Source organism: Oenanthe melanoleuca, chromosome 1A (genome assembly GCF_029582105.1).
Source record: "Oenanthe melanoleuca isolate GR-GAL-2019-014 chromosome 1A, OMel1.0, whole genome shotgun sequence".
Taxonomy (NCBI): Eukaryota; Metazoa; Chordata; class Aves; order Passeriformes; family Muscicapidae; genus Oenanthe; species Oenanthe melanoleuca.
Genome location: NC_079334.1, coordinates 22,156,976 through 22,169,416, shown reverse-complemented (window position 1 = coordinate 22,169,416; position 12,441 = coordinate 22,156,976). Strand labels below are relative to the sequence as shown.

Genomic DNA, 12,441 nt, shown 5'->3' with positions numbered 1-12,441 from the left:
TCAGTGCTAGAGAGACACTGTTGATTGAAACGCACTGTTGTTCTCTTACACAGCAGCAGTTCCTGTGCTCTCCTAGGCACACAGATCACAGGGCTCTTTTGACATCCCAAGGGCAAAGCTTGGAGTCATCTGAACTCTGGTGTCAGCTGTCTCTGTGCTGGATGAGATGTGTCACTGGGATTGTCGCAAGGCAAAAATATCTCTGAGGTTTGTTAACTTCTTTTCAACCTGTTCTCAGGAAATGAGCTTTTTGTGAGCTCCTCATCAGTTTCTTCTTAACAAGAGGAATTGGAAGTATTTTTGAGCCATTAATAGGTAAAGGAAACAGAAGTATTTTTGAGCCTTTCAGTCAGTTTTGACCAGGGAGGGACAAGCCACAGACAGCTGGGGAGACACAAGCCCCTCTGCCTTACAGTGGAAGGAGGAGATTGTCAGTGTATGGTTTTTTTCAGTCTCTGGAGAATCCTGACAGCACCCTAAGATGCAGGGTGAAGTTTCAAACAAATGTTTGTACCTCTTCAGGCAGCAGAATCAGTCAGAGGTAAGGCACATATGTAATCAGCTGGCTGTTACTAATTCCAGCATCTGGGACAGCAGCTAAGTGAGAATTGCTGTGCAGAGGCCTTGCCTCTCCTGACTCCATGGTCAAGAGAGTGTACCCACAAATCGTGCTGAAGCTCTGCCCGTGTTATTAGGGCATTACAAGGGTTTGTGCTCATCTTCAGGATGTGCTTGTGGTCAATACCTTTTCTGGGAGGTGGGTATTCTGTAAAAAAGTGTCTTAGGTGTGGGATTTAATGATGGCTAAGGAACTGTGAGTGGTGGGAGTGGGTAGGGTGGGGATGCTGTGCTCCCCCCAGCCAGTGAGTTAGAGGGATTGGCATGTGTGCAGTCAGACAGAACAAACTGTGTGGTTCCTTTGAGCATACTACATGAGCTCAGTGCTCCCTTGATGGCTGACTCTTTGTGGCTGTGCTGTCACCCATGTGCAGAATGACACCTTTTGAGCAGATGAGCTCTGGCTTACCAGCTTTGGGATGTGCTGTAAAGGGCTCTCTTAGGTTGTTTCAGGTGAAAGTTTTGAAAGCATCCAAAACAACCAAAAGAGTGAGTGTTCACAACCAGCTTGCACTTAAGTGTGTGCACCTTCCCTTTTCAGAGGAAAGCAGCCTGCAGTGTTATGAATCCTAGGTACTTAAAAGAGGCTAGAAGGAATATATGACTGATGACTGGGAAAAAATGTATGAACAAAAAGAATGTGGGCAAGGTGATGTAAAAATAAATCAATTCCCTATAAGAAACCAGATTAGAAATGCCTCTGTTTTCTCTTCCCTCTCCTTCCCTGTCTCTGCAAACTAAGGGTTGCTATATCAATACCATTTATCTTTTCTTTTATGTTCATCACCTTGAGGCTGCTGGAGAGGTGATTTACTGAGTTTGTTTTTCCTGGCCCAATTGACTCTCCAGTTGTGCTTTCTCCTCCCTCTCCATCTCTCAGATCTACATGCATCTGCGCTGCTACAGCTGCCCAAACGAACAGCGCTACATCGTTCGGATCCTCTTCATCGTGCCCATTTATGCCTTTGACTCATGGCTCAGTCTCCTGTTCTTCACCAATGACCAGTACTATGTTTACTTTGGCACAGTGCGGGACTGCTATGAAGGTAAGGAGGGGTCAGACAGAAAATGGGGGTGTGGGAAGTCTCTGTTCTGAGAGAGCTTTATTTCTGGTTGAGAACGTGGAAAGATCATTGCTGTCAGCTGCTGAATGTTGTGCCTAACTGTATGACCATGGCTTACTTAGTGACTGAAAATCATAGAATGATGGGATGGTTTGTTTCAGGATGGACCTTTAAAGGTCATCTAGTGCAGCTCTCCTGCCATGGGCTGGGACATCTTTCACTAGATCAGATTGCTCAAAGCCCTGCCCAACTTGACCCTTTCCCTCACTGGCCTCTGAGCATGAGTCTTCCCTCTAGGGTTCTGTAGAGTCTAAGTTTATGGTTTTCTGAGATCCTTTGCTTCAGGAAGGTGAAAGCTTTTGGTAAAGCCAAAAAATCTGATGGTATCTGGGTGTTAGAAAGTGAGGTATTGCTTGGCTCCTGTCTCTTTTAACAGTACTTAGCAGCCAGACACTTGCTTTGTCCTGTGTTCCTGGTTTAGCTTGTTAGCAGTGTATTCTTCTGGTCCCATCCTGTGCCCACTTTGCTTGCACAGAGTAGCACAGTGACCACATGCTGGGGCTGCTGAAGTGTAAAGTGCTTTGGAATCCTGTAGAAGAGAGAGTGCCATGTTCAGGATGAGCACCTGCTTGCTTTTAGTAATCTCCTGCAGTGATGTGATACCACTAGTACTATATGTGAGGGAAATGGTTACTTTCCTGTAAATGCTATTGTGACTTCCCTCCTGGTCTCATCCTGAAAGAAGCCTGTACCCACTCAGCAGGAGATCCTGTACTCTAGCAGTGTCTTTTTGAGGACAATTTATCACCATACCCTCATTAAATCCTAAGTCATCGTTGCAGTTGTTTTGGTGAGGTCTGCATTGCGGAGAGTTGCCCCTGGCCATGTGAACAAGTTAATCAGCTGAAGGGAGCAGCAGGCCTTCCTTCCTTCACATCCACAACAATGCTCTGGTTGCAGCAGCAGATGGCAAATGCACACACGTGGTGCAAGAAAGCATCTTTGTTTGGGCCTGGGTTTTTTTCTTTCCCCGCCCTGTGTGTGTGGATAGGTCTAGCAGGAAGCCTGCTGCTCCCCTAGCAACAGCGACTATCCCGCTGCCTCTCTTGCTCTGGGAGTTTGTAAACATTTGAGCATCCACTCAGGAGGCTGCCTGTGCTCCAGAGTTCACCTCAGCATGTTGGCCTGTGTAAGAAAACTACAAGTGGAGCTGAAAATACCTTTGGAAAGCAGGTTCTCCCTCACTTTTTTCTGAGGATTGCTTCAAAGCAATCACAGCCTTTTAGTCCTCTTCCCTCTCTTGCCATCCACCTGCTTTATTTTTTGTAAAGGTTTTGCATTGCAAAGTGGGCTGGTAAGGAATGGTGGAAGAAGACCCTACTAATAAATTTTGAAAGCTGTCTTCAGCCATTTATGGACTGTATTTTGTAGTGTGTGTTAGGAGGAGCCAGTTCTGGTGTTACTCTTCCATGTGACTGTACAAACCAGGGTGTGAGAAACACTGACACAAATAGGATTTGTTTGGGCGTTTTTTTGTTGTGTTGATACCATGAATACCATCTGATGGATGTAGATGGGGAGTGGGACAAGAGTTCTTTGCTGGTGTGATGAGCTTTGCTAGTTAGCACTTCTTTTGGGGATGAATGAGCAGATATTTCTCCCTTTTGTTTTGTTTTGTTTTCTTCCTCTGATGTCATCTCTTCCCTAGAGCTTGGGGAATGGGCAGCTGGTATTGTAATGACCACATCAGAGGGCAGGGGTCACTGGAGGACAATAGGAAAAGCTCAGCCTTTCTTTCTCTGAGTGCTGGGAGCTGTCAGCTAAGTTGCAGGAAAATTGAAGGCAGAAGGGGTTACCACAGTTATTTAAATAAGTTTTCAGTGGTTGATGTTTTCTGTCCTAATTAAAGCTTTAGCAAAATCATTAGTGTGTGAACATCGTTCAATAATAAGCATTACAGATGGAATAACAATATCCCAATTACGTACATAGAAGCATGTATACCACTGATTTTTATGTGCCATAGCAGTCTTGCCAGCTAGACACGTCTACAAGCCATAAGTACAATGTTTTGAGACTGTAAGTGTTTAGGGGAGCATGGAGTATCTCTTTGCCAGGGCATAGTTTGGATGCTTATAGAAGAATTTGTGTGAATTTGGAAGATCATTCATGTGGAAAAACTGAGCTCAGGTCTAATAACTGGCTGCTTGGGGAGATCAGCTTCTCAGTGTTGTACATTATTAGGTTTCTGTTCTTATCTTAAAGTTTCTTGAAACTGCTGTTTCTATCCCAGTTATTTGGGGCAAAAAGTAGGATTTGGGTGTTGTCATTCCAGGGAATGTCCAGACACAGGTGACCATAGAATATAATGTTGCAAGAAGGATCATCTGGTCTGTCATCTTTGCCCCAGGGCTATCTGTGACAAATGCAGAAGTACAGTCCTTGCCCTAAAAAAAATCTCACAACTTTGAGGTCCAACAGCAATTATAACAAGTGGCAGACAGGGTGTATACAGGCTCACTTCATTAACATTTAAGTGAGGATGGATCCCATGAAAAGGAGATACGTCTGTAGTTATGGGGAGCTGAAATGGGGCAAAGTAGTCAGTCTGTTCATCATCTGTACCAGGTTGCTGGGGAAGGTGGAAAAGAGGTGGTCTAAGGAAAAGTTTATTCAGGAAACAAGAAATTTCATTTTTTTGAGAAAATGAAGCTCAGAGTTTATTTTACAGAAGTCTCCACAAGACATGAAAGCAGAATTTCAGTGATAGTTATAAACTGTTTTTCCAACTCTTATGCCTGTAGTCTGGTTACCTGTCAGAGACAAACAGTGTTCATCAGCTAAAAGCTTAAATACAGGAGATAACATATGGCTGATGGATCACAGATACCTTTTCTAGATTATTTAGTACCAGTGTGATATCCTGGAATAATGCACAGGAACCCTGTAAAGAATGGTATCTTACAGATGCCAAATAGGAGAGACTGACTACAGTTTTAAATGGTTCTGTGACCTTTTTGGCATGAGTCATGGAACATGGCCTTGGACCTTGGCCAAAGTCCCAGTCAGATAGTCTTGTGAGTGCTGAGGTAGGATAATAAATGCAGTGACAATCTGGAGTGCTGGGGAGGGAAAGGTGCTGCATAAGCAGTCCCTGCTAGTGTTTGGTCTGTTGCTCGTACTCTTGGTCCTTGCACCTGTTTTGAGGTTGGTTGTCATTTTACTGTGATTGATGTCTTTGCAGCCTTTGTAATATACAACTTTCTCAGCCTCTGCTATGAGTACTTGGGAGGGGAGAGCTCCATCATGTCTGAGATCAGAGGGAAACCAATTGAGTGAGTATTTATTGTGCTTACAGCATGACGCTGTCCTCCTTCTGTGCCCATCTACTATTTCTCTATCCCTGTCCTGAAAAACTGTGTCAGGTGGCAAATGTCTGCTGGAACTGGGCAGTGTGGATGATGATGATGATTTACCAGTACCTTGCTGTGAGACAGATCAGGCTGATCACATCCTCTTAGGCAAGCTGGACTGATTCACAGTTTTTCTGGGCACCTGCCACCTGCTATTCCTTTGCTTATTTTCTTACTCCTTTCTCCTGCTTTAATTCTTTTCTGTCTTCAGTTGATTGTGTTTCTCTCCTCTAGGATCTATGTTTTTCCCCATGCTACTCAGTGTCAGAAAAAAAAATTGCAGTGTACAGTCAGGATATTGTTTTACACGTCTCCAAAAGAGGGTATGGCCATAACTGCAGTCATTGTTAGAGAAGGCATCAGTCCTGCAACTTTGATACAGAGAGGTAGATAAAGAGGGTAGGAATCTTACACTCTTGCCCAAATCTTTCTTGTGAACCCTGTCATCTTGTGTTGGCTCTTTCAGGTCCAGCTGTGTGTATGGGACTTGCTGCCTGTGGGGAAAGACATATTCAATTGGATTCCTGAGATTCTGCAAACAGGTATGGGCTGGAGGGACTGCAGAAACTAGGTTTGTGGGGGTGGCAGTGGTGCCTTTTGCTGCTGAATTTCTGAGATCTTTCTTTTTCTACTCAACCCCACATCAGGAAGGCTTTAGTTTAAGGCACAAGTTATCTCCTGGAACTGATGTTAATCCTAGGAAGAAACTCTTTTCCTTTCTGGATTACAACTGTAAGAAATTGATGTCTGTGTTATGTCGCAGTCACCCCGCAGTTGTGTAACAGCCTCCTGAATTCCCAGTGCTGCTGTTGAGGTTTGGAGCTGAGGAGGGGGTGGAGGTTAAGCATGACACATTGGTTTGTAGGAGGAACCGAGTATTGCTCACCATGTGTGTCTGTCTGTGCTGAGCTGGGTTCGTCGAGGGCGGTGGAGCAGGGGAGACCTAAAGCTCTATGCAGCCCTTGTCTGCTCATTGCAGGTCAGTCACCTCTGGCTGGCATGAAACAGCAGGTGAATTTCAAGGCTTTGCTCACTTGCTGAAATGATCACAAGAAGTTTCTGTGGAGGCAGTGTGAAGCATGTCTGGTTCTTTGGAAGGGCTCAGTTCATTGTCATTTCAGTCAGCAGGTTTAGATATCTGCTTGGCTTTTCCTGAACATCATGGCCCATCTTCTGTGTTTTAGCAATATGCAGGAACATCAAAAGTACAGTGCAGCCTCATGGTGTTAAGCAGTGCTGCACAAGTGGCCAATTTCAAAGGACCAGTTTGCTTATCTGTTCTCTTTGTCCCTGCCCCATATTTTGTCCTTACAGCTTTTCTGTTTTCTTGCCTGATAGTTTTCTAGTCTGAACTCAGTATGTTCAGACATACTTCAACTGCTTCAACTGTTTCTCATGGGTTCAATCTGGACACCTTTTGATTGATTCACTGCATTACCTATTCTTATTGCTCCTAATGTTGACTTTTACCTTTTAAATATATTGTAAGCAGATGTAACACCCATGAATGCTGGAGAAATAATTTCCCTTAGACTTCTTTCTTTTCATGTCTCACAGCCTGTTGCAGTTATCACCACCTGGGTTGCACGTGTGTATGTTTGGAAAGTTTGTTCTCAACAGTGAGGACTAGAAGCACACCTTAGGGAATGGGGAAGTTGTGTTTTTTATGCTGGCCTCCACAAACCTCAGCTTGTTTGGTAACTTTGTCTTTGGTAGATATTTTGCTTTTCTTTTGCTGGTATCTGGCAGCAATTTTTCTACTCGTGCCTGCCCTTTGCTAACTGCTAAGTCTGCTGTGGAGGCTGTGAGGGAGGTGTATTGCAAAGAGATGCTTAAATACTTCCATCCTTCTTGGCTTGAACTTAAATACTGCCTTGGTGAGAAATTGTTGATGCCAAGGTTCACTTTCTAGTACTTCTAGACTTCCAGGATTTTTGGGGAAGACCTTTCAAGGCAAATTCCTGGGAAGGCTGGTGCGAAAGGGCAACAGAACAAATGTCAGTGCTGATCTGTGCAGTATCCACCATTGTGATGATCAGGAAGAGGAATGTGCTGAAAGGAACACCTTGCCCTTTTTAGCCCTGTTCTTAGTGTCCCTGGCATTTCTGTTGCCTCCCATCACCACCATTTTCTGCTCTTTCTAGTTCCTTTCATCCTGAAGGGATCTGTGTGTTATAAACATTTTTTCTTACCACCTTCATGCCATCTTCCCCCCAGCTTTTCTCAGGCCGGTGCCTGTTGTGGGTCAGTCTGTCTGCCTGTGTTGCCTGCAGATCTCCAGCAGTGTGGTGGTGTGCTGGTGTCTGTGGTGCGAAATCTCAACAGCTCGTTTCCTTAAAGATGTCTTGATCAAGATTCTTTGCTGGGCATCTGTCTGGTGACCCTCACACATGGGTCACACACCATCCATGTGCTTCCCATATGCTATAGCATCTTCTAGGGAAGCAGCTAAAAATAGTATGTGGTGGTTTGGATTGCAGGGAAATGGTTAAAATGTCCCCAGATTGGAAGGAGGGGAAGCTCAGAGGATGGAGTTGTTTACCAATTAGCTTGACCTTTTCCAGTTCACATATTTAAAGTGACTCACCAACTGGCATGTGCTGGGGTTTTTAATCTCCTTGAAGTCTTATGACCACTAACAAATTGCATCGTATCCAAAGCAATTATTACTGTTTGGTTTTACCTTCTTTCCTTACATAGCCCTCCCCACACACACACAGGTCAGCACCTACCCAGGCTCTTCAAGCCTCCCTCAGGGAGACACAGGTCACATCTCTTCAAGGAGACATTTTTAGGACCTTTTTTAGGATTCCCTTTTTTAGGACTTTGAAGTTCAACATCTGCAGCAAGTTGAAGAATGCGGTGGTTTTGAGAGAGCTCCCAGTAGGAGCAGTAGTTTATACAGGCAGAATGGATAAAGCTGATCCCAAGTGTCATGGAATCTTTGGGGAGATTCAGTAAAGGTCATGTGGATGACAACAGACTAGCTCTTAACTTGTGTGTGGCAACACACATTGCTATGTTTACAAAATGCCTGAATATTGTGGCAGTTGTCAAAAGTTCCTCCTCTGGCAGCGGGATTCCCCTCTGATCCAGGGGACCTTCTTGCCTAACTTTGTGACAGCTATGGACTGGAGTTTGCTTTCCTTCCCTGTATGTCTCTGTTAACCTCACTGTGTCTGTGCCATAGCACAGTGTGGGATTTTTTGTTTTTCACATTGTTATAGTACATAAATGGGCTGCAGCACAGCCTGTGAAAAGCAGCTCTGAAAGAGTGGGGATGAGCAGCTTTTAGAACAATCCTACAGAGAGGTTTTTTCTTCCCGTTCTGGACAAGTAAATAGCACATGTGCGTCTTCTAAAACTCCATCTCCTTTTGGGTGCTGCAGTCCTCAAGCACAATCAATTATCAAGTGACAGGGTCAGACTTTCTGTTGGGGCTGGACTGTTACCTTGCTGAGTGGTCCCAGTGGACAGTCCATTGTGATTCTGGTTTGGCAGCTTGTCCTCTTGCACCACCTGCTTTCTCATTCCTCCTGTTTCGTTCCTGTAGGCTACCCTGCAGTTCTGTGTGGTGAAGCCCCTTATGGCGATCAGCACAGTCATCCTTCAGGCCTTCGGCAAGTACCAGGATGGTGACTTTGAGTAAGTTTATTTATTTAGCATTCATGATTTGGCTGCCCCTTCTCTGCCTGGCTTTTCCTATTGTCCATGTGTGTGCTGGGAAAAGATGGGAGTACATGGGTAGATGTGCATGAAAAAAGAAGGCAGAGTTCTCTTAGTTTCATTTTCTTCTACCTTGGTTTGGGGGTGGGAATGGAACCATGAGGCAGAAAGGAAATGGACTCTGTATTGACAGTGACAAGGAAAAACATCATGTTGAAGTTTCAGGCATTCATCTATATCTTCTCTTTTCAGTGTAACCAGTGGCTACCTCTATGTGACGATCATCTACAACATCTCTGTCAGCCTGGCACTGTATGCCCTCTTCCTTTTCTACTTTGCCACACGTGAGCTGCTCAGTCCCTATAGCCCAGTCCTCAAGTTCTTCATGGTGAAGTCTGTCATCTTCCTGTCCTTCTGGCAAGGTGAGCTGCCTTTCCTTTCCGTTGGTAGACACAAAGAGCTCTCTGCAGGGGCTCAGACACAAGAGATGATGGAGCAGATGTTGATTAATAGACAGAATGTCTTTCTGTATTCCATTTGGTTTATAGTCATTGATTACTTTTCTCCAGGAAACCTGTTTGGCTCAGTTTAATTTTTGTTTATATGCTCCTGAATCCTTATTATCCCTGTGTGTGTGTGTGTGTTTTCACAAGAATATGTACCTGGCAAAATCAGCTGATAGGGTGAAGAGTCCTCTGCATTCCCGAAACAATCATAAAGCACAAGCTGCCAGCGTTTTATCTGCATGCTGCCATTTTATTGATTAAAGTGGTACATATAAAAAATTTTAGTGCTTCTTTTAGTACTCTATAAATAAAATTTTAGTGGTATGTCTGTGATGTATATGAAGCAGTAAGCTGGCTGGATGCAGTGTGTGCTGCCACAGAACCACTGACAGGAGAAGGACATTCAGAATTCATGCACAGGAAGCAGAGGCACAGTCGGAAAGTTGAAATTCCACCTAAGCTTAGTTCTTCTGACTAATTGACTCTAAGCATTTCCCTGTTCAATGCCCTACTTAGGTTTACTGAGTTGCACTTCAAAGACTAATTGAGTAGGAACTTAGGTGGAATTTAGGCTGTTGGAGTATAGCCTCCCTGTTTACAGACAAACTAATAGGCTGTCTAGTTTATCATCTTGAGGCATCTGGTCACACACTTTGTCTTCTCTGAAATTCTTCAACCACTAAGCTGTGGACAGGGAGAAATCTTTTTCTTACAGTGGTGTGTCAAGAACACTAATATGCTTAAATGAAAAGTTCTGTTACTTCAGCTTTTGTTCTAGCTAGTGCAAGTGCTGATGTTGCAAAATGTGGAATATGTCAAAATATTCTTAAGAAAGGATGTTCTTTGGTATTTGATTGTATGCTTTCAAGTCTAATCAACAAGAAAAGAGGTTTAATCTGTGAAACAGCAGCTTACAAACAAGCTCCAAATGATGTCCAGGTGTTAGAAAGAAATTGCTCGACAGTAGAATTGCCTTGTTAAGGTTTAGGGATCAATGTTTTTCAGTGACCTCAGGGGAGGTTAACAAAGCTTGAGAAGAAGGATGTACCACAGATAGGGAGTGCAAAGAATGCAAAATTTACAGGCCACAGAAACATTTGGCAGAACCCCTACGATAAGGAAGAAACTAGTAAAGAGAGCAACTGTGCTGAATCAGCTCCAATGGAGTAAAAGGTAATTCTGGCAGGGGGAGATGATGGCCACTGACCCAAGAAACCACCTACTCAAAAGGAGAGAAAGACTGAGCATGCAGACTAATTAGCATGAGCAGTGAGAGGATCATTAACCAATAGAAAAGAGAATACTAATTAAAAAGAGAATTAGGTAATTTTTAGCCAAGGAACATTAGTGTCTTTGTTTGCTAAAATGTATAAATAGCAAAAAGCTTTAGTATTCATCATGTTGGCTTTGTGGATTTGCCAGCCAGCACCCCTTTCTATGTAGAACTGTAAAAAAGCCAAGTACCTCAACTCTTTGTGTGGATTGACCTTTTGCACACTGTGTGAAAGAACCTATTTTGAGACAACACTGAGATCACAGGGTTGCTTACAGAAATATCTGACTCCTCTTATCCTTTTGGACTTGATTAAGTCCTGCAGCAGTTAGTTCCGCAGTTTATGTATCAGTTGAGAATAGAAGAGGATCGGTGTTTGAACTAAAAGTATTTGTCTCACTTTATTCTTCCTTTCTCTGTTGCACAAGTGACCGTAGCTCCTGTGGTGAGTTGGGTTATGTCTAGGACATACAATACAAAAAACTGTTTCCGTTCTTTGCGGTTACTATGAGACCATGTTTTCTGCACATTTACATAAACTTATTACTTTGTTTAGGTATGCTGTTGGCCATTTTGGAAAAGTGTGGTGCCATCCCCAAAATCCACTCTGCTAATGTGTCTGTGGGTGAAGGCACAGTAGCTGCTGGCTATCAAGACTTCATCATTTGTGTGGAGATGTTCTTTGCAGCCATTGCCCTGCGCCATGCCTTCACATACAAGGTGTATGTGGACAAGAGAATTGATGCCCAAGGTAGGAAGTACACCAGTGCATATGGCTTGTCTCTTTGGTAGTGAGACTGGGTGATGACAGATCCCTCAGGACTCCCAACCCAATAGCTTGGAAAATGCCACATCCCCTCCTGCGTGGTGTCTGAACAGATTTATTGTGCAACAGCTCTCCAGGGCAGAAACCTTGCACTGAATTGCACTGTTCCCTTTTCAGTTCCCCAGCATGCCACCCACAATAACTGGTTGCAGACCTGAGGGCTGTAAGATGTTGCATTGTTTTGGTGGAGTGGGTTTGTCCTTCTTCCTGTCTCTCCAAAGGGGAACTCCATTGCTCCAGATTGTGCAACAGACTGAAGGCAGGAGGTACAGGGCCTAAAACAGGCTCTGTTTTGAATCTGACTTGGGAAGATGAGGCTGTGCTTTGGCAATATGTTTGTCATAGAGGAGGAGGATCTTCCTGTAATGACTTTGTGAGGGCTGGGCTGCTATAAGGAAGATTGTTATTTTGGGGAAGAGGAAGATGGATGTTATCTCTGGGAAAAGGGGGTTTTTTACCTAGTCTATACAGTGTTTTCCAAATAAAGGGAGTCATTCCTACTGGGGGAGATCTGTGCTGAGGTGCTGGAAGACAGCAGCCCTCAGGCAGTGTCAGTGTAAGTGACCCCTCCATCCCAGTCAGCCCCAGAGGTTTTGGAAGAACAGTGGTTGTAGTGGGGGAAATGAGATCTGTGGGTGATGGAAGGGTAAACTACAGGTCAGTACAGTGGGGAATGTTTCAGCGGTGGGCCTTGTTCAGTTCTTGTTATTTCCTCTTTCTCTGTCTCTGTCTTTCTCTCCTTCCTTTTATCTCTCCTTGCTTTGGCCACTGGTCCCTGATGCAGCTGTTCCATCATATGGGCCATACGGTAGGTACAGCATGCTTTGTGTGTTTGTCTCAGTAGGTTTTTAGCTGGGGTGCTGTTCTCTCCTGATTCCCAGCCTGCCTACAGGCTGCCCTGTCCCTTGTTCCCCTTTCCTTGCAAGTCTGTAACTCCACTGCCTCACACAGCTATTTTAGGGTTGTCTGGATTGTAAGTAGTAAAACGGCTGCATGGGCATTAACGCATAGCTTTAGAGCATTTGTGTCAGAGCTGTGGGAATCTCTCCTGAGAGTTGCACAGACTCTCAAAGGA

At 44.2% G+C, this 12,441-nt stretch overlaps 1 protein-coding gene across 2 annotated transcripts in view; it reads left to right on the top strand.

Annotated features, from left to right (window-relative positions):
- Positions 1-12,441, top strand: part of TMEM184B (transmembrane protein 184B) — a 29,295-nt gene that overhangs the window by 13,183 nt on the left and 3,671 nt on the right. For both annotated transcript variants that reach the window (XM_056482262.1, XM_056482263.1), the window contains exons 3-8: positions 1,499-1,664; positions 4,927-5,017; positions 5,562-5,637; positions 8,649-8,740; positions 9,014-9,183; positions 11,097-11,291. In XM_056482262.1, coding sequence (XP_056338237.1) covers positions 1,499-1,664; positions 4,927-5,017; positions 5,562-5,637; positions 8,649-8,740; positions 9,014-9,183; positions 11,097-11,291 — 790 coding nt within the window. The remainder of the gene's footprint in view (positions 1-1,498; positions 1,665-4,926; positions 5,018-5,561; positions 5,638-8,648; positions 8,741-9,013; positions 9,184-11,096; positions 11,292-12,441) is intronic.